This window comes from Apteryx rowi, unplaced genomic scaffold (assembly GCF_003343035.1).
Source record: "Apteryx rowi isolate R43461 unplaced genomic scaffold, aptRow1 scaffold_312, whole genome shotgun sequence".
NCBI classification, from domain to species: domain Eukaryota; kingdom Metazoa; phylum Chordata; class Aves; order Apterygiformes; family Apterygidae; genus Apteryx; species Apteryx rowi.
Window position 1 is genome coordinate 719,653 of NW_020449553.1, and position 23,338 is coordinate 742,990.

Consider the following 23,338-nt stretch of genomic DNA (forward strand, 5'->3'; position numbering starts at 1 on the left):
AAATACACTTAAATACAGTTTAAAATAGCCTTCTTTTAATAAAGAGGAAGACTCTAATTAAGGACTAGAGTAGCACAGACAGAGAGTAGTAAATATTAAGAAAACCCACTGGAGGAACAGAATTGAGCATAAGGCCCTGATAAGTTTCCATTTCAAATGAAAAAAACATAAGCAGTGTTTCAGTTCTGTGGCTTTTAAATTTATGCCTAGACTCCAGATATGGGAAGTTGTTGAGGCCCATTCCTAGGGTGTATATGTATGTAACATGTAGATGAGTGCAATACTTGGTAGCGGTTTTGATTTTTCGTTTGGGACATAGAGGAATATGGATCATTTTAGACTCCTTCTCCAGCACACTTATGAAAGATGGAGAATAATCTTTTTTCCAGCTCTGGTTGGTTCTAGGGCTACAGGATCAGCAAAAGAGAAAAGAAAAAAAGAAAATGCAGTCTGTTTTCACAGCATCCCTCATACACACCCAGGAACCTACAGCTCCCACTTCTCTGGAATACTGGAAAACCTTGATTTTTCAAATCACTCATGTTCAGGAAAGAAGTTAACACAGGATTAGTGAAATCAAACTTGATGAAATGCTGGGACTTAGCCAGAACTTTAAAGGCTTTAAAAGTGTATTTCCAGTCACTTTTAAGGCAGACATGAAATATCTAAGTAAGAGTATGTAAAGTGTCTGTGAAACCTCAGAGGACATGCTCTTCTATCTATCTGTTTAATATTTTACTTACCACGTTTTAGTTAAGGATCTGTGTTTTTCTTATTAAAATAAAAAAGGGAATGAATCCATTAATACACTACATAAAATATGGTAATAAAACATTCAGGTTGGTGTCTTTAAGTAAAAGTCAGAGGATTTAAAGTTATAATGCTCACGCAGCACTTGTAATTCAGGCAAGCTGAACACTTGTAGTTTTATTAAATAATAGACATACTGTTAAATTTAATGCTCTAGTCTGTAGCTGCAATATAGATAAGATACAGCTGCTGTGGGCATCATAAATCTGAAATTCTTGAGCTGTGTTGTCAATAGTACCATATGTAAGTACAATGCCTTTCATCCCAAAGCTTCTCAGAATGATTTAAATATGACAGACGAAGTTTTGAAAGCTAGTTGCAATGAATGTGCCACAAAACATTATTTACAGATGTGAATACTGCAGATGGAAATGTGTCATGATGAGCTTTGAAAGCATTGCTCTGGCTGCACAGTTTGTATGAGGTGATCACGAGGAAGCCCCTGCTTGAGCTCTGCTTGCTCAGTGAAGTAGGGTAATTTATGACAAACAACACGCTCTTATCAATACCTCTTCTGCCTTTAAACACTCTAGTTGCAGAAAAAAAGCTGAGCTGTTCACGCAGAGACCAGGGACAAAGCAGTCTCAAGGAGTGCCACAAACCCACTGACTGTTCTACTTTTGGACACTGGAACTTCATGTGCAAAAATGAAGAAAATGATACAAATGCAACCCAAGTTCCATCACCATGTTACTGTTTTAAGGATAAACCCTCTATGTGCTAAAGAGAAAAGGAGAGCTGTGGTTAGGAAAAACACCCAGATTTGGAGAGCAGCCTAAAATATCAGCCTAGATATACTTCTGTTTTCAGTTTAGGCATTGAGGAAGTCTGAGGGTTGTACAAACTATCCTACTTGCGTAGACAAAGCTGCAGTAAGAGAATGTTTTGGATATTTGATTAAAAAGGAGTGGTATCAGCTGTAGTGTATTCTCTTTTGTTAAACAGTTTGCTTAGTTTTCTTGCAGATATTCAAGTGATTTCTGTTTTTRTCAGAAAGGTTTCAATATTTAAGAGAATATTAGGAAAAGAAATTTGGGTCCAATTCCCCTCTTATCTTCCTTCAGTTTCACAAGAGTTGGAAATCGTGATTTCAGAAGATAGAGCAGAAGAAAACAGTAAGATATTGTGAAACTGATAGAGAGCACTTGCAAGGTAAAGAYATGCTTTAGAAGTATTAGATGTTTGTTTTCTCTATTAATAGTTATTATGATACTTTTAATGAAAGGATCTCAGAGCATTGTCTGTGTATTACTTGAGTAGGACACACAACCCTTCAAACACAGCATTACTATTTTTATACCCATTTTGCTCTTGGCAGATAATATAATATAATATCAACATTTTAATACTTCTGTGCCTATAGATAAATGCCTAAAGCAATACAAACTAAAACAAGTGACCTGATTTTCAGAGCTTCTTTGTTTGGTGCCTAATAGGAATGGCTGTAGCAGCTCAGAGTAGACAATGCAATTTATTGTCACAGTAAAGTGTTTCATATCATGGGAAAGAAACAACACACCAAGCCCTCTCAAAACTACAAATTAGGAAAATAAAATTGATCACACTGTTTCCTGCATTCTGTTTCTGCACATATGGTACTATACAAACTGTAGTTCCTTGCTTTCTGTTGGTCTGGAAAAATGCTGGGAAAAGTGCCTATGTGAACCTCCAGCTCTTTTTAAATTTTTTTTTAGTCAGGAGGTCTGTACAAATTTTCCCACAGGCTCTTGCTACGTTTGAATGGCTGATACTATACCTTGCAAGGTCACCTACTATGCTGCATGCAAGTGCATATGCACAGTAACTGCTGCCTTGGAGGATTAATGGCATTAAGATTGACATACTTGTGAAAAAGCTGTTTAATGTTTTCAAGAAAATCATATTATCCAATTACCTTGGCAATATCATTTTTTCAGTAGCAGAATATCAAGCAGAAACATCACTCGCATAATTATTTTTACTCTCATGAAGAAGAGGAGAGAACTGAGTAGTCAAAAAGAAAACTCAGATCTAACAATGAACACCATTGTTTTTACTAAAATAGAGCTATTATTATCCACACTATTGAAGTAATGCAGAGCCTGCAGACATTTCATTCTGCAAATGATCTTTAAGATCATGTACAATCCTTTCTTCACAAGCCTAATAATCAAGAGTGTACTTTAATTATACAAAAAGCCTAGTGAAACAAGAAATCATCATTAATTGAAAAAAACATTAAAAATACTGAGCAAAGGCCTCAGAAATGGGCAAGTTACTGAAACTTTCAACTTCAATCCTTCAACATACACCTAAAAATAGAACATTTCTTACAAGTCTGAAAACTAACACTGACTGTACTTTCTTTCTTCTGATCGAATGACAGACAGAACATTTACCGTAAACAGAACAGACCATATAYATAACACACTGCCACCAGCCAGCTTCTAACCTGGATTCAGCTTCATTTACTGAATCAGTTACCTGTCCTGATCATTATCTGAATTTATGTTGCTCTGCAGGTGTTCACACTTCGTCATTAGCCAGCCTGAACTGCCTGGTCAGTTCCCTTACGCATTCTTTTGATATAAAGGAACTCAGTTTTTCTAATAGATAGTCTAGGTCCCCCAAACAAACAGGTATACTGGACCCAATTTTCAACCATTCATTTCAAAAAGTCACACATAGTGAGTATATTATTTCACATACCAATGTGAAAAAAAAAGCATGTAAGGACAGAAGTACAGAAAACAATTTTTATTTAGGCTTTAAATAACAAAAACCAGAATATCAGATTTCCTTCTTTTTGCCCAGAATTGTTATTAGCTTACCTTATTGGATGAAATACCAAACAGACTGTCTCTATAGCAAATTAAGTTCATTATTGATCTCTAGTTTGATTTGGTTTATTTCAGCTGAGAGCATTAAAGCTTCTCCCTGTGCTTTGGCAAAGCAGTGCAGATGACTACAGAAGTAAACACAAGGACTGGAAGGGAGTGGCTAGCCATCGCTCACAGCAGTAGACTTGTAACTTTAGCTTTCTATTAGTATGCAAATACTTAATGAAATGAAATCACACAACTGAAGAACAATGCTTAATGACTGCTCAGTGCAGATTTTCAAACCCATGCAATTTGGTTTTCTTAGCAGTTATTATGCCTCCTTTGCTTGTTGTTAAGGAAGTTTCAATTGCCATCTTCCACTTGCTAAGCCTATTCCTGGCACTCATGAATTTTGAATTGACTGGACCAATAAAGACGAGCAGCATTCCGTTCTGCCAACRTGCATGTGTGAAGAGTCACTGAATTACGCAAAAAAGAAAGCCTTAAGCTTTAAAGAACAAGTGTATGTTTAATAGGCTTCAAGAATTTTCATAAAGGCAGTTAGGGAGGTTGCTCTCATTTAGTACAAACTTAATATTTTCAGTATCTGCAGCAACACTTGCTTTAGCTTGTGCGATTTTTGCAGTCAGGTACTATTTTAAACTCATTTCATTTGGATGACTTATCTCCATATATTTTTACATGAAGACTATTAACAGCCAAGAAAAAGGGCTTGTACAAGACAGCAAACTGCTTCCTGAATCCTATGTGCCCACAACTTGCATTAAACCTAAACAAGCAGTGTGAAGTATTACCATATTCCTTCACTCAACAGTAGTTTAGAAAATCTTCTAAAACAGTATGAATCCTCACGGAGTGAGTCAATAGAAAAAATTCCTTGAGCATTGCGAGAGCTTAGCGTTTTCATTCATCAAAATGTGCCTTGACCACTGACTTGTGAATCTGATTCACATCCTGTTGGATGAGGAATAATAATGGTGTATCTCCTACACAAAACAGCCTCAACTTGATTCCAGAATGAACTTTCTCCTGCTGCTTTACGCATAAAAATCCAACCCAGAGCGAAGAGGACCACATGTTCTGCAGAAAGGAAGCCAAACAGCAATGACCAACTCAACTAACTGAAAGAAACATAACTGAAGCTCACACAACGTGGCTTTAGGCCAGGACCTCAAATTAAAACAACTCTGATGATACTCGTGGATGATATTCTCTCAGTGGTAGGGGGCAGACATTCATTCTCATCTTTCTCAATGCCTTTAAAKCTTTTTGGCTCAAGAAGCATGGCAGGGACCTACGGTTTGACTCTAACATGAATACCAATCCTTGAAAGGACACTTTCAGTGACTAGTAATGGAGAAATGATCTTTCACTACTAGATACCTTCTTTGGGGTGAATCAGTTCTGTCCCTAATCACTTCAGCACCTGCACACAGTGACTAGTCGGAGTCAAATGCTAATACTGTTAAATGGGATGTCGTTTTACCTTTCTTTCACCACACATGACCACAAGTCCACCATCAAGCTGGCAGGAAACTGGCTCATAGATGAAGAACATGTAGCCGAATCTGAATCCTTGGAAGAGAGAGATGTGGTGGGAGCAATAAGAGTATTTTGAGAAAAACAGCCCTGATGCTGTTTCCGTTGGCTGACTGTAAGTGGATAGTCTCTGATGCTTTGCTAATGCTGCACTCTCACAGGCAACAACTGTAAGTAAYGCAGTTACCTACCAACTCCAACTGGTTATTAGCTTCTGTTACCTTCTACCATACAGTGGCCAGACTTCAATGACTCTTTCATAATGCTTTCTTTGGATTACAGCAATGAGATATACCTGTGTAAGAAGCCTTCATTCAGCTCTSCGGAAACTTTCCCCAGTTCAGAACATCATGGTATGTTTTCTCAGGGACTCCAAGCTGTCACTTGTGCTCTATACTAGTGTCTCACTGGATACTAAATCAAGACTATAGTCTTGACTCTCATCTTTTGGGAACTGAACAGCTAGAGTCCAGGAAATCTAGAAGATTTCCTAACAAACTGATTAGCAGAATGGGGTTATGTCAGTAAAGCAAAATTAGACAGAAACTTATTTGCATAAAAGACACTTTCTTAGAGACAATTCCGAGATCATCTCTGGAAGCCCTGGCCCATCAGAACTGTCATTATGCCTTATCCAACTGCACAGCACATTTCTTAGCCTTTGGTAAGAGAAATGCATGGTGGCATATCTATCAGAAGTCATGTAATCCCCTCACCCTCTACTCAAACAAGACAGTATACTGCATGGACTCCGCATAAGAGGATGAAAGGACAAACGATATACAACAGATTCACGCTCAWGTTGCTTAATTCACTACTGAGAGAAGCTCAGCAGTGCAAGACGCACAACATAAGAGCATATGTAGGACAGAACAGAAATTGTGGCCACCTGCCCCCAGCTCAAATTATTCTTCTGGCACTGTAGAATTCCCTGTACAAATTCCATTCCTGAAACAAAAAATATAACTGGAAGTAGGGGAAATATTACATATTATTTTGCTCCTAATAAGGAAGACAGATATATGACCACTCAGTGTTTATTTCCCAACTACTGTGCATGTCTCCACAAGAAATATTAGGGATTTCAAACTCAGATTCAGCTTGAAATGATCCTCTTTGCTGGATTGGATTTGTCTTCAAGATTTTGATTGGGTTTCTTTACAGTGACGTTACTGAAAACAATCAGATTAGAACATGTCAGATACTTAAGGCTACAGAGAAGAGTCAGATCCAGGACTGAATCAGATCTTATCCATGTTTGTACCAAAAGCAACTGGAATAGATATCAAACACTAGCTATTATATGCAGCCATAATTTGCATAAATATTTCTGACACAACAGCATATGTAACATAGAATCACCCAAGTATGTTGCTAGATCCTATATTCTGTATGCTAGCAACACAAAATAGGGATCTAGCTGACAGAATTATGTTCATTAATGGATGAGCTATTAGAACATAGGGATGCTAACAAGATGGACCAAAAGTAATTCTTCAAGTTAATCTAGAAAAAATTACATTAGTGCTGGAACATTCAGTATTAAGAAGTTACAGAATGCTGGAAAAAACAAAGGATAGAAAATGACAAACTAAGGGACAGGGGCAGATGAAGTTCAGCTATATTTGAAGTACTGTCATTGCCAGAGACCAGCTCTCTTAGTACTTAGGTGGCCTCCATTACTGTATTACTCAGACACCAAAGGCTGGTCCAGGCTTTAATTAAATGAATGAGAACATAGCAGTTGTTAAGGTGAGATAGGTAGCAAGATCACTCTCACCAACAGTAATAATTCTTCTGACAAAATATTTTTAGATAAATTAAAGGATTCTGAGGGAGAGGGGGAGGGTTATCCTGATATGTTCTCCTACTTTTTCTCCTAATACAGCAAAGGCATCTTGGATAGGTTTGCAGGTAGGCTAAATAACTAAGATGTAGACTCAGCTGAATTATTTGTTATTAATATATTTTTTGTAAATATTTTTTGCTTTATTTATAATCTTCAGTAGGTCCCAAATCCCATGACTTTACTAATTATTCATGTTCCCCATCCCACAGCAATTTTTACAGCTGAAAATAGCTCAATATTAGTGAAGATCAAAACACAACTTCCACATATATACAATGACATACTGAAAGATCAATTTGAATATGGTAATTGTGACAGAAATGCAAACAATACCAATGAGAAAAAAGTAGAAAATAACTGAAAATACAGATACACACATAAGCCCAGTGCAACAGACATAGGATAAATTACTGTGTCATAAGAATAAGCATTTTACCTGGTCTACCTGGTGTACTCGGTTTAATATATGAGGTAACAAATCAAATCACAGATCATGATCACCAGGATTATTTAGGGTGAAGTCATGCCCTCTATTTGGCCATCCATAGACATTGGCAACAGAAGGAGGCTTGGAATGAGTGGTAACTGCTAGGAAACTAGGGAAGTGCCTTGTCCTAAGGCTGGGAGGCAAGTCACTTTAACTATATGAGTTTCCTAACACTAAAAGACTTACTGCACATTACAGACAACCTTCATATGGGACGCTGAGCACAACCAGAACCCTCTGCTAGCAGATCCAGTCTGTGATAAACCAGGAAATGTTCATCACGTGCAAAAACTTTGCTCACAGTTTTCACAGTGTATTCCCCGGTCTCCCACCAAAGGACTGTTGACTCCAGCACAGAACTCTGGCGATGGACTGCACAGGCTTCCTCACCTATGGCCCTTCACTTTTCAGAAGTAAACTTCCTTCCTTAGCCGCGAGTATCTGACACAACTGATTTCAGTCTCACCCAACAGGGTCAAAAGAAAACATCTGACTGACCCACATTAAAAGAAAAGAGGAATGATATGAAAAATATCATCCTTGTATTTTTTTCTCTTTCTTAACAAATGGACCAAGGCCTATGGGAATAGTGATTACAGGAAATATTGAGCGCCAAAACTAGAATTAGAGATAAACTGTGCAGTGTATTAGATACTCTATTAGCTTCAACAGTCAGGAATTCATAGAAAACAAGAGTGGAAAAAATATCTACCTGTGTATTTAGACTCTATTGTTCTGAGAAAAAATACTGTTGCTTACAGTACTATCTTCGATAGTTTTCCTTAATTTTAAATATTCCGAAGGAGAAGCTGACAGAGAAGTGGAGGCTGTTCACTGCTTTATAGATTATTCTCTCAAGGAATGGGAAGCTATTTTTAAAGAAAATTTTAGAGAAAACAGGAACACTTCCTTCCCATCTTCCTTCAAATTAGCCCAACTGTAAACTTTGATCAAATGAAAGTATTTTCCTGAAGCAAGAAGTAGTTCAAAAAAAGCACCTTACCTTACTTCTTAACACCAATGCCTCCTTCCCTCCTTTCTAAAATATATAGAATAATACAAAGTTTTATTGGTGAATATTATCCAGTCCCTTGTTCTCCCCAGAAGAAATAGAGAGAAGAGAGCAAAACAATTCCATTCCAGAATTGCAGGTGAGAGGAAAGGCTTTGTTTGACAGTCTTTTAACTATTCCAGGAGCTTATATCTAACTCAAAAGACATATGAAGTTGAGTCAAGTCTTCCTAGTTACTCCCCCTCTTGAAACTCCAAAGATGGACACTGCACTTCTGTACACAGGATGGAAATGGAGTCCTCTAGTGTAAGGGAAGATTGCACAATGCAGGAGGACTCTGCACAAGATCCAAACTCCAAATTATGAGAAATTAGCCCATCTGTAACATGAACTACTGCCAACTCCTTCCACAGAATGATTATGTGGAAAATATCACACCAAGTGGGATAATTGTTTGTTATTTCCATGTCTTTACACTGAGAATTCTTCCAGATACTTGTGTGATAAAAGCCGTTAGAAGCAAATATGAACTGAATTTCATCTGTGATCTCTGATATACTCAGAGCTATCAGGATAAAGAAAATTGTCCTGTATACTGATTTGAAAAAAAGTCATTCATTCATTGTATTCAGATATTATAACAAGAACAGTTTGYATGAACAAAATAGTTCACTCTTTCAAGGATCACAAAGTTTATGTCCTGGGACATAACACCAGCTTAAAGTACAAGTGAGTTGATAAGAACACCTATACCACATTTAATGAGATAAATAAAGCAAAGAAGAAACATCATATTAATTAAAGTCATTATTAGAGTTATCCAGTACTGTCATAAATTTGTGCCTAAGTAGCTTTTATATCAGTTAGTGTATTTCTAATTGTCCTAAGAATATAGGACATCAGCCTTTTGGCACAATCATCAAAAGGTCACCAGAAAAATAGCAGATATTTGGAATATCTCTACAGCCCACTACCAGAGTGATACTCTGCTGTTGCTAATATACATTTATACTGCGGGATGGCCAAAAGGCCTCAATTACATTGTGGGCCCCATTGTGCTGGGCACTGCAGAAACACAAAAGTAAACAAAGTCCATGGCCCAAAGGGCTTGCAGTGTAAAAAGAAGAGAGGTACAGTGAAGGGAAAGGCAGTGGGATGCATTCAGATAGAGAATGACTTTTTAATATCTGTATCTATTTGTTATCTTTTTAAGCTGCCAAGAGAGAAGAGTAATTCTAACCTTCTCCCTTAAATCTGCCTGCCTTATTTAGCTGTCTGAATATTCTTTGCAATGTTAATCAAAGCCTGATTAAGATTTTCTTCTGTATTTTAACAATTTCAATCCAAAAGTTATATTTCCCTGACTTTTACAAACAGGCATACAATTAGAAAAAAATGAAATGAAATGGAAAACAAACTAAAACCACCACTTAGGACACAAACAGGATGGGAAAAACAGTCTGAATTTAGTTAGTCTAATTCCTGCCCTTGACAATTGTTGGACATATTTTCATAAAGACACAGATAATGTCCTCTAATTCCGCTTCAAGCCTCTATTCCTGTCAGTTAAACATTATCTAAAAGTCCCTATGGAGGTGTTCATTTAAATCTGCTGCTGGCACAGTTTTTCACTCTTTTCTAGCCATCTGGTCACATACTGAATTGTTAGCTATTTTATTGAAACCTTAGTAGAAGATTGAAGGAGTAAACAAAAACATAAAAGAAATCTCAAGGTCCAAAGTAAGCACAACAATCAAGTCCAAAATTACAATTTCTTCTGACTCACAAAATTCAGATCAAAGCAACTTCATACAACCAATCTCAAAAGGTTGTAACCTTAGGCTATTTTGAAGCCTCTGTCCCTCCCCAGTCCATAGGCACAGCTGTAAACACACACTGAGCTTTCATACTGTCTCCTTTCCACCCCCAACCCATTCTCCCAACAATTACTAGAAAATAGACACATCCATTTTTTACCTTTAAAACTTAGAATCCCAGAGGCTGGCATTCAAAATTATTTTGCATGCCATTCAATAATTCCTTTTAAGATCAAATTTTAAATGTGGATACCTCAGTCCTACGCTTTCCCCAAGTACTGACTTAAACAACAGAATGTGGAAGCTGAACGTCTCATTAAAGTACCCCATGAGAAAACTCATTACAATTTCTATATGAATAGACAAGAGTCTCACTATAGTAAAATGAAACCAAATTGTTTTAGCAAACCTCTTTTTTCCTCATGGTCTTCTCTCTTCTCTGTGCAACGTTGTTCCATCTTACACATACACTTAGATGTGCCATAAGAGCTTCCTTTAAAGTGCATAAAAGCTATCCACAGCTCTCCTAAGAATGAAACAGTTTTAATATTTTCTAATCCATGTTCCTGCCACAAACATTCACCGGCAGTATGATAGCTCCAAGAGCAGACATCTGATTCTTGACATTTAAAGATACAATACTGGTGAAAAATAGTGACGCTGTATTAACTGCAAACAGCTTGTGAGGGAGTAGGTGATGTACTCCTAAAATGTATAATCAGAACAAGCAATAATTTCAACCTTTTGATTTTATATTTTTGAATCAAAGCCATGAGAAAGAGAAATAGCCAGATAAACAAATCTGGATACTTTACAGTGACTATTTTATGAGAATTTATATTCTGTGGCAAAAAGGTAAGTAAGTAGATTCTTTTCCTGCTGCAGAAAGTACTAAAGTACCTCAAAGTTTCTCAAAAGGGTCTCAAAAGCTTTCATAATAAAATAAGCAGTAAATGAAGGCAAATCCTGAAATTACCGAAATCAAAGAATTTGTATCCTGGTAGCATCCTGTTAATTGACATTGTAATACTAACTACAAGCACTACAACATCAAATTCTCTATACCCCTACTGTGAACGCCTTATAAATTCAAAAAGTACATAGAAAGGTCTTATTTTTCTCACATGAAAAAATTACGCCTGTTCCAATACAAACTGTTTCTTTGAAATACTGAATGCTGGCAAAAAAAAGCAGATTTATTTTTAATTTCAGCTGCATTATCCCCTATTTTGTGCTCAGTGACCTCTCAGGAAAAATGAAATATCAGAGCAAACCTCCATCCCCCACAAACACCTGCAACAAGGCAGAGCACAGTTAACAGCAATCAGTTCTCCACACTGTACCTGAAGGTACTGACATGACCGTTCCTGTTGACACGTCTCTGCCTTCACCACTGTCTGGTCCATGTTAACTGACGCTTTCTGGTAAACTTCACGGGCTCTGCTCACGGTTAGTGTAGAGGACCAAGAGCTTTTCTTCATTAACTGCGAGTCCAAATTCACAGGCAGGTTTGCACAGGTAGAGCATTTGACATCATTATTGCTTCTGGATGACTTCACAGTATGTTCACTAATAGTGTTATAGGCTTCCATAAAGTACTGGGAAGAAGAACGATCAGGGCATCTTCCCATGGTCATGACCCCACTGGGGCCATGATAAATGCAAACATCATTGTCCAAGTTGTCATCTGAACTCCACCATCCTGAGGCACTGGATCTGGGCTTACCTTCCGATCGCCTTTCTTTACTCTTGCTACGCTTCCCATACCTCATCGTCTGTGACTCCTCTGGGCTTGCTTTGCCCCCATTGACGCTCCCCTTGGAGGGTCCCTCAAGCGAATGGGACTTGGTAAAGAGCTTTTGGACAGAATGAACCAAATGCCGGATCCTCCCTGGGCTGTCACTGCGGTGCTCCATGGCAGTTCGCTTGTACTGCAGTGTATGGTAGCCATCACGATTCAGAGGCAGCTGTCGTTCAAACTGGTCCAAAAGGTTGGCAGGAATGCGGTTAGTTTTATTGGCAGTTCCATGGGGAACAAGAGCACACTCGTCTTTAAGTTCATGGTGAGAATTGTAATGTCTCCGAGGAAAAGTGCTGCTGGCAATCTGATCGCTGTAGGGCACCATGCATTCTGCCTGAAAAGAGTTCCTTTGAGTGTAGTAAGGGTGATCTGCCGGGTGAGGGTCCACTGGATTTAACAAATATGGCTTCCTGTCTGGGTGATGTTGCAGGCTGTCACATGGAGGGTCACAGGCAACCCCGTGATGATGACTACGGCTGCTAGATAATCCCTTCATTGTCGATGGAAAGCAAGTCCCAAAGTCATCTAATACTTATGGCTATGCAACGGGCAGATCTCAGAGAAAGGCCTAAAAGAATGAAATACAACAGAAGCCATAAGATATTTAGGCTATGAGAAAAATCAGCACATGCATTTTTAGCATTCACTGCTTTTTATTATAAAAATCATCAGAATAAAACTTTTCTGGTTCTTTTTATTATTTAATCTTTCCCACGGCCGTACATAGCGATATTTGGGGATGCCTAAACAAGATACAAGAAAAATGAACTTGTTTCACCCACTGGAAAACAGATATGAGAAAATTTTCTGATATGAAACTTACCACTGTTCACTACTCCACAGCAATATAAATATTGCTACCTAACTCTAAAACCTCAGTCCTGAAAACATTCGTGGACAGGGGCCTCCCAGGGGGGCTGGATTGCTCATCTGCACGTTTTCAGGACCAAATAAATGTTTCGAAAAAGATCATGTCCTTAATGGAGTGCTTTCTGGGTTACTTTTGGCCAAACACAAAGTATGGTGTAATTGATGGGAAACCTTCCTCTGGTGTTAATGCACATTTTTTCATGATTCAAGTGCAGTTTTACTTCAGCTGTATTTTGTCTGCCTAGTAAGTATCTCAAGACAATATTGAAACATTAATTTTTGTAAGMTTTTTTTCAATTTAAAAATAAAATAATAAAACATTTCACTAACCCTATCAAAATGAAGCCAAACTAACGGTTTAATAATCCGTATATTTGGGGTTGTATTTACTTTCTACATGCTTCTACTCATAAAAAAAACTGATTGATAATGCATGGCTTGGTTTTATTTTCCATAAATTTTCAGAGTACTAAGCAGTGTCTGAGTATCTCTACTCTCTCTACCGTTGGGGGAATTGATACAGAAGCTTGTACATTGCTTTAACAGTGTAAGGGATTTCAACACTTACTACCTTACAGCAGTTATTTGGCCCTGAAGCCCTGAAGCGACTCACAATGTTATAGACTATTGATTACAACAATTTGAAATGGAAATCTTCCTTCACCACAAGTGATATAATAACCACTCTGTTTGAAGCTAGATGTCCTCATTTCAGCTCTCACCACTAGTAAAGGGCTGGACACAATTGTCATTGTAATCTTGGAGCTACTAATGCATATATTACAGGGTTCCAAATGTTGCAAAACGTTATCATGGTGACATCCCAGCTCGTGATGGGCAGAGGCTGATGCAGCAGTGGACTCTGTAGAGGGAGTCCTGTTCTGCACACAGCTGAAATGGGAGTCACTCAGTGACTTTATTTGCTTCCAGCACAGCTAATCACATGTTTTACTTCCTGAAATGTCACCCCTGAGATTTTTCTTGGATTATGGATAGACATTCATAGCAACTGGTTTTCCACTATATTCCTCCAATATTCTCTCAGATAAAGTTCATGTTTTAACAGGTTTTAGACATTGTACCTACTAGCAAATTGGCATCAATGAATAGTCTGCTAAAATAGCATTTAGTTGATGCCAGTCTGGAAAAGCCTACTCTGCATTTCATCAGAACATATTTTATATATTCTTCTGAATCTCTGGTGAGCTAAYGAGGAGTTTTTTCAATATGTTTCAAAGCTCGTGTGGATGTCCTGCATTTCACTCCCCCTCATTGCATCCCTGCAATGCAGAAAATGTTCATTCTCAGGAGATCCTGAGTTCCAAAAAAAAATGTTTTCAAAAATACGACAAAAGGCACTTGAAATATTCAAATCAGATGAGTTCACTAGATTACTTGAGGAGAAGCATGGCCAAAGGCACTTTTAAAAGCACAAAAAATAATATATTCAGAGGGCAGGCCTTGTCAACTATATTGTAGTGACAGTCTTGGGCAGTTCTAAAGAACGCATTACATCCTTACCAACTCCTTTCTAAATGTGATCTATTAGACTGTGCAATAAAGAAGCATCCCAAGGGATGTAGTAGTAGATCCATTACTTGAGTCATTGAAAATGTGACTTGACTAAGAATATCCTGTCAAGAGTAATTCCACTAAAGGATATAATGATCAAATAACTAGCTCCAGTCTCTAATATCTATGAATATTTTCCACACTTAACGGCTTATGAAAACAAGGCTTCAGCCAGCTAATTCTTGTTTAAATCCATTTACAACCATGCAGCAGTCCTCAGGATGATTAATAAATTATCTTAGGGCTAACAATAGTGTACCATGTAAGACAAAAATAGCAAAACTTTGCCCCAAAGATATGAGAAAGACACAGAGAAGGCAGTGTTAATTGGGAGATCCCCAGTGCCAGTGATTTAGTTTCAGTTTTTCCTTAGCCATATGGCTAAGAAATTTTCACCTTTGTTTACTGCAGCAAAAGAGGACATGTAGACAAAGAATTAAAGGGACTGACAGTTCACAGACAGTGAAGTAATGACAGGCACAGAGGATGGCATAAACTRTTTAAGAATATATGGTCTTAATATTTTGATGTTGCAGAGTGGCTTGGATGAGGAAACATGAGACTTGATCTGATTTATAGGCTGGAACAGAACTATGATGTGGAGAATCTTGAATATAAAGACGAAGGGCTTAAAAATGTGGATGTGGTTTTACTGACAAGAGCACAATGTTACTAGCTATGTCTTGGATGGACTGGAGGAAAAAGCAATATGGATGTTAAGGAGGATGGGCAAGAAGTCTTAAAAAGTGAAGAAGGCTATGAAAAGTGACAGTTGTCTGTAGAGGAAGAAAGGGCCAGACTTTCCATATATTGTGGAGGAAGATGTAACAAGCTTGGCTAAGCACAGCTATATGAACTTGGATGGCAAGTAGGATGGTAGAAATGGTGAAGAGAAAAGATAACACTCAGTTCTACACCCATTTTGAGTCTGAGCTGTCAGTGAATCTTCCCCAAGGAAGTACTGGAAAAAAAAGCAGAAAATAGGTAGGAGGATCTGCCCAAAAGGGATCAGATAAGTTATAGAGAAATACACAGATATGCTTGTGAATGTGAAAGATCACACAGCTACAACAAAAAGAATAAAAGATAAAGCTTTGCAGAAGCAGCACAWTGAAAAGTGGAGGAAAAAAAGAAATATTGAAGACCTCAGAGTGATGGAAGAACCAAATTTGAGGGAAAAGGGAGCAACCAACCTGCGTAATGAAAAGGCATGTTGATAAAGGCTTCAAAACCTGGCAGAAATTGAAAGGCAGAGAAAATTGTTTATTCCTCGCTCTTAGGCTGGTGTATACACTACAAGAGTTTTTCTGCATAACAACGTTGAAAACATTTATCTAGATACAGACCATGAATTTTTTTATCATGTATCAGTTGTGATAAAAGACCATCAGATTAGCTAGCATGTAGCCTCATTTTACTTTAACTATAACTGCTGAAGGACTGAAAGTGTAACAGATTAGACAAACCTAGAATGTGCAGTAGTGCACTTTCCAGTAAGTAAACACTARTGATGATAATACATCGAAGAAAACAGTGGTGCTTCTCTTAATTATTTAGTGGACAGTTCTTCCACACAGAAACCAAAACCACAGCCCAAACCACTCTCACACATCAATCCTGCTTTAATACGTTTACTTCATCCAGAAGACACTTGTAGCAAGTAAAAACTACAGCCTCTCATTCCATCAGAATTTTTCAGAAAGTAGGCATAATTTTCTTTAATAGTGTTCATTGAAACTATCAATGAATATTTAGTGCAATTAACAGCTGGAGACAGGGGTATCTGTCATGAATAGCTGAGAGGAAGCAAATTGAGATTTTTACTGTATTGTTATTTCTTGGCCAAACAAGGAACATTTAATTACTCATGAAATAAGGCAGGATAAATGCTGAATATATTACATATTAATAAACAATGGAAGCAGACCAAAAACACTTGATGGCATGGTAATAAATGAGATGTTAAATAGATACAGCATTGTAAGGCTGAAGAATGCTTATTTCTTTCAGCATTCACATTACATTTGCTTCTGTTTTCTTGAGGATGCCCTGGGAAAGAAGGATCCAAATCTATTCATCCTTGCTGCTAACATGGTGTCCCTAATGCACAACAATTTGTTGGAATAACTTAGTGGCTAGAACAATGCATAATTAATTCTTATTTAATTAAAGTGAAAATGAATGCAAAATATCAAAACTTGAATCCATAAATTACATAAGCTTTTACATATTTTATTTAACTATATTGTCTACTCATTTATCCTAAATTTATTCACCAAATATCTTCAATAAACATATTCTGTCTTTTAGATATATGTGAAAACTGCTTTCTTATAAAAAGATTTCCTGACATGCCACATAGCCTCTCCAATTTCATCACACAAGACTGCAGAATTACTTTTCTTACATTTCTACAGGAAGCTGTAAAAAAAAAAACCAGGTAGCAAATGCTCTCACTAAAATAATGGATACATAAGTATACAGAAAGTAGATAATACAGGAAAATGTAGCAGGTAGTAAGTAATGGATAATTAATAAAATGACTAATATAATCAAAAGCATGTTATGGCCATTAGTGACTTATAAAACCCCACAATTAGAAATTTCTTTGATAAGATCAGTATGAAAAGTCAGCATTGATTAATTTTTTCTTCTGTCAATAATCTGATTATGTTACAGTAGTTCAAGATTCAGAGCAAGGCAAACTGCAGTACGAACAATATAATGCACAGGATAAAGTTTAAGGTCAATAACTACTGGGATAACTGAGAGAATGGCAGTCATATCTACGCCAAAATGTGAAGTTTGAGTATAAAAACGTGTAAGTGATATACATATRTATATATATGGGAAACAGACAAACACACTCATTCAAAGCATATTAGCAAAATAGAGGGGGAAGGCAACAGTATGTGCAACATGCGAACGCAGAGACGCCCTAATTAAGCATCATCGAGACCATAGCACTTTAAGCCTAATATCCTTGTCTGTTCAGAAACTAAGGAGTGAGAGATATTGGATTCTTTTGTTCAGATAWGATATTATTCAGTGAGACACCAAGCTTCTGAACTCACAGCTTTGTGCCATGTCCAGAAAATGAAGGCCTGATGCAAAGCAGGAAGGCCAAGTAAACACATTAATATCATGTCAGGAGGGCATAGAAGCACACACACAAATTAAAACATGTATTTGCACCATATTGGGACTTATACCTCAGATTACAGCAGTCTTTCCAAAGTAATTCTGCATTACTCTCTGAAGTGAGAGGACATAAAATATGCTTTTTAACAGTACTATTTGTGTTGTGCTCCCCAATTACACACCAGGGCAAACAGAGAGAGGTTTTCATTCCCACATTGAAGACTAAAGATTCCTGCCATTTGCTTATTTATTTATACCCCTAATATGGGATGCTCCCAGGGAAATTCCTTCCCTGATTCTCCTGTACAAACACTGGGAAGATACATTATGCTGAGAATCAAACTTTCACAAGCTCCTAATAAAAGCCCGTCATTTCATCCCAAAGGTCTTGGTATTTTGTGGCCATTCCGTGTGGCCTCCTGCTATTTTACATTATGCTAATGAAAAATCTATATATCGGTAAAAGATACGTATTTAAAAATGCATCCACATATTTTAGTAAAGGTGTTCAGAAGAAAATGAGGACTCATATTGATTTCCTCAGTTATTAATTTGGCATCTAATATGAAAGATACTCTGCCTTGGGTAAAACTCACAGGAGAATGTCTAGATTTTGCTTCCCTGTCAGCAGTCACACCAGGCAAGCGATATTTAAAACATAATTCAACTTTGAACAGGAGAAGGGGAATCATCAAGAGAAATGTTTTGGGCAGCAACATAAACTCATTCCAACTTTACAGGCAGATCAATGAGTGGGAGTAACTGGGGAAAAAATGTAATTAAACTGTTAGCTGATCTCTGAGGAGTGCCTTGAGAATGGTATGAACAGATAAAAAATAACATGAGAGGAAAACACCCCAGGATGATACAATAAAAATGGATGCTTTTTTTTTTTTCTGTCTGCACCCGCCATTCTTAAGTTTGCATATCCTTGTGGTGAATAAGTTCCACATTTACATTTGATGACTATTTTCATCTACGCACTTCTGGTGAGCAGCTGTGGTGGTGAATCTCAGCGTAATATGTGCCTTGAAGGTTTAGGTTTGTGTTTCTTTTCTTCATCTCTGTGGCTAATAGTAAGTTGATTCTTCACCAAGAGTGTTACTAAGACGGTAGTTACTAAAGGAACCTAACACATAATCTCTGAGTCATATCTAAATACATTACAAGGTCTGCAAGAGCTTCAGCAGTAATATGTCTGCAACATTTTGACATACAGAGTCTGATTTTTTCTCTCGTGTTGGGAGTACGACTGGCAATAGGCAGGATTGCACGCAAAAAACTTGGCTCTACAAATAGAAATAGTAAACTGTGATCATTTGCTCTTCCACTTACCTCATTTACACACACAATTAACAGTTAACGTTTAAAATTCTGATCTGCTACAGTGAGTAATAATATACTGTGTAATTAGACTGCTCATGCATTTTCTGTAGTGTAGAATACAGACTCTCTGTGACAAGCTAAGGTACAGCACAGTGCTTGGAGACGCTGGTGAGTTCTATCACAAATTCATGATTGCCAATTAATATGTTCTTCTCTTAGAAAAGAAAACCACCAAGAGATTTTGTCTGATAACATGCAGGTAAGACAATGTATTAAACTGAATCATTTGATAAATGGCATATAGGCAGTATTGAAGAATATACCTTATATAAGAGCTTAGATGTCTCATTTTATCTTTCTCAGTCTGTTGGATGCTGGACTGTATGACCTCAGTATTTTGTTAACAGTATTTACATGGAGTTTCCAGAATGCTGTTTGGGGTGGGTGAAGGGAGAAAGGGGATGCAAAGGAAGATACTCCAAAATTTGGAATTAGGTTGTCACATAAGTACTTGGTTTGCTCTCTTTTGGGTATCCTACTGTCAGATGTAAGTTTGCAACTCTAGAGATCTTTCACTTGCTTCCCACATAGAAGATTTCTTAAAGTAAGAGCAGTACCTTCATTACTTTCTATTAATCACAAAGAATCCATGTACTTGAGATGCCATATATTATCTGAGGATTATAAAAGGAAGCAAGTGTCATGGCTAGACGAGACATCCCAGCAGTATTGAGGTCCCATAAAAATAGAGGGGCTATCACAGTGCCAAAAATCATATAATGTTAAATGAGTAATACAGATATGGAGATCTGAACTATATGATTTTCTGCAAACTGATTATTTATGAATGTTGAAGGATCACTTTTCTAGTTGGAACAGGGTGCTCAGCAGATAAAACCTACATTCAATGTGTGCAATGTACCATACTTTCCCTGTGAAAACCAGGTATTTTCATGTTCTGCAATATGGTCACATYGTGAAAATGGACACCCTTGTACTAAAAGAACCACTTGATCCTCATGGCAAGGACACCATCATGACCAAGCAAAGACCAGCCACTGTAGTATTCAGACTATTTTACAGCAGTCCAATGAAAGCTGCTAATCAAAGTCAGAACTTGCACCAACATTACAAGATCCCTAGCTGCATTGTCACTAACCCATTTTCTACAAGCTTTTTAACAGCTCTGCAGTTCTGCAGCATGGCACATTTGCAACAGGAATCACAGTTAAATTACTGCCTGAGCTACAGGTTTTCATCATCTCAAAAGCTTTTCTACATGTCACTTGAAATCATGATATTCACTGTCAAGCCAGGTGACTGGCTTGTCTTCGTTCTGTGCATTACAGTCCATCCTAGGCATACCACAGCAGAGGATCTGGACCTTTATTTTTATGATGGCAGTGACAGCATAACCATGTGGCTTTGCAGGCCTTGAATAGTGATGCACATGACTCAAACTAGCTCTAAGTTTTGCATGCCTTAAACATTCCAGAAATTTCTTCCAGAAAAACTTGCAAAATAAGAAAGGGCAAAAATAACCAAATTATTTGATGAAATTAGTCATTATGACTAATAACCTCTTTGATGTTGGATAGCTGAAAAGGAACAATGAATAAACATGCTGATAGCTTGGACTGAACAGGTCACCTCTCTAATGTCACAGAATCAAACTGATTGATCTTTATTTGAATGATTTATGGCAGATCTTTTATCAATTTAGTGAGGTCACCCAGGATTCATGCTGAAACTTTGACATGGGGAAAAATGGTGGTACCCTCAAGTTAGGCTTGTGCATGTACTTCACATACCTGTTTGACAGAAACGCAGATCTGAAGGCAAGTTCTTATTCACTGTATGCACTCTATCCAGAAACTCATCACAAATCTTTGTGCTGAGATATACAGGATAATAATAAACCATCATTTTACTGTTGAAGGATGCTGGATTTTATCTGCACATTAGGCATTTATAGATCATATGTTTCACTTTTTGGGCTGCAGAGGGATACCAAAGTACCAGACTCTGTTATATTAGCCTTGACGGAACCTCACATATTAAACATAGTAAAAAAAGAATAGGAATACAATTTTTTATATATGTATTAACAATTGTATATATACGTATTTAAATATAGTCAAGAATATTTCCACTTCACTTGAACTTCTCTGCATTAAGGGGCATTCATGCAAACAGGAAAATCCAAGTGAGGGAAACAGTAGAAAAGAAAGCATTGAATGAACAGCAGAAAAAGGAAGTGTTAGCTTAATTCTGTTTTTAACTATTCCTAGCAATATCCCAATTGATATATCTTCACAAGTTCTCAGTGGAATTACTCCTCACTGAGAGCAGCATGAATATCATGAGACTGAAAGTGAGTGGAATTAACTTAATCTCAGGCCCTCTACTCTTAATACTTGCTAGCTTAAAACAATAATAAAGAATATATATTTTCCATAATATGATAGGTACAATTTCAAAACCTTGGAGAATACTCTTTAAAAGAGAATGGTATTAGTAACTCATCACTTTATCACATAAAACTACCATAAATGAAATACATTGTAAGGAGCTCATGAAACTTATTTTGCAACTAATGGCAAATGATAAAGTATACATACACTGGGTTAATGTATTCTTTAAGGTGAAATGCTTTATTCTAGGTTCTACTGCAGAGCATCTTGTCCTGAATATTTTAAATTACCACTTAAGTAATGCATTTAYTTTTAATGTAATTAAGCTCTATTATTCTGTAAAAACTGCCTGCAGAGTAATATGTAAGTGTGCATTAAATATTTCCGTAGCATTCAAAATGCTTCAGGAAGATGGTTCTTTAAAAGAGAAACACTGTAACCAGATTACTATATATATCAAACTGGTGATACACACAGAACATCATGATAATTCTTTGTTACTTCCTCCTCCTCATTCCATTTTATTTCAGGGGGAAGGGAGAGTGGATTTGTACAATCTGTTTCACATCGTGTATGGAAAGGCTGTAATCCCTTAAACCTGAATGAAAAAATACACAGCATTTTCATTTCATTACATTTTAGCTATTCAACAGAAATCTCACCTTTCCTTTCAAAACATGAAATTCATAGTATGTTAAATGTCACCATTAGTGTTTAAGCTCAGAAGGGGCCATGATTGTTAGACTGCTTGTCCTCATGCATAATATGGGTTACAGAAATCATCCATTATAGCTGCAGTGGAGCCACACCTTCTCACTGACATTCAGCACACCTTTTAGAAAGGTCTCCATTCTGGTTTAAAGATATGCAATAACAGAATCTGCCACGTTTCTGAGTAAATTGTTCTGGTAATTAACCACTGACACACAGCTGCATGTAAATGAGTCTTGCTTTCACTTGCAGCTAATAGCTCTGGGGTTTTTGAAAAGATCTTTCCAGAAGACCTTGCCATAAGACATTTTCCCTCATGCAGGTACAAAGCAGAATTACTTCGTACCTTTCTCTTTCACAAACTAAATTGATTTGGTTTCTTAAATCACATTATAAGGCACGTTTTTCACCTGCCTGAAGCTGCCTTCCATCCAGCCTTAGGCTATTTTATAAAATATAGCTCTTATCAGATGTACAAAAATGTTATTATGATGTATCAGCAAATACAGATTTGTTCTTAGGAATTCCTCTGGCTACAAAGAACTTGACTGAAAATGTCCAGAAAACTGGTTAGAGCAGGGCTTGGGTATTCCCCTACTTTTCCTCATGAAGATCCTAGATTGGAATGTTAACAAAATACAATATAAAATACAAGATACTTATTCACAACTGTCTTCAATTCACTTAACAAGACAAGAAATATATTTATTTGGTTTAGATTCTGAGCGTTAATTTAAAATAGCAATTTTCATATTCTTGAATTTACTCTCACACAGAAAGCCAGAATCTCATTTTACCAATAATTAGATAAATCTAAAGCAATTCTCCTGAGGCCAGTCACACTGGTCTGTATTTTCACAACTGTAACTCAGAATCATAACCAATGCCCCAGTAAGCTAATTTTATTTTTCATTCATAATTTCAGTCACTACTGTTTACCAATGTTAAATCTGCACTTCATGGAGAAAAGCAAACAGACATAAAACCCCCCAAACCCATAGCTGATGAAAAATTTCACATTTTGTTGTCTTTCTCTGAAGTACAGTCAGATCTAGCAATCATTATTGACTGACAGACGATACACCAGGCTAACCACTGCCAAAACAGCAATGCAAGTGAGTACTACGAAAGGAATGGGATACATCGCTGTTGCAAAACTTGCACTAC

At 37.1% G+C, this 23,338-nt stretch overlaps 1 protein-coding gene across 1 annotated transcript in view; it reads right to left on the minus strand.

Moving 5' to 3' along the window:
• Positions 1-12,633, minus strand: part of DLGAP1 (DLG associated protein 1) — a 143,398-nt gene extending 130,765 nt beyond the window's left edge. Inside the window, exon 1 of the mRNA XM_026070566.1 lies at positions 11,680-12,633. Within this exon, the coding sequence (XP_025926351.1) occupies positions 11,680-12,633 (954 nt within the window). The remainder of the gene's footprint in view (positions 1-11,679) is intronic.
• Between the last annotated feature and the right edge of the window lie 10,705 nt (positions 12,634-23,338).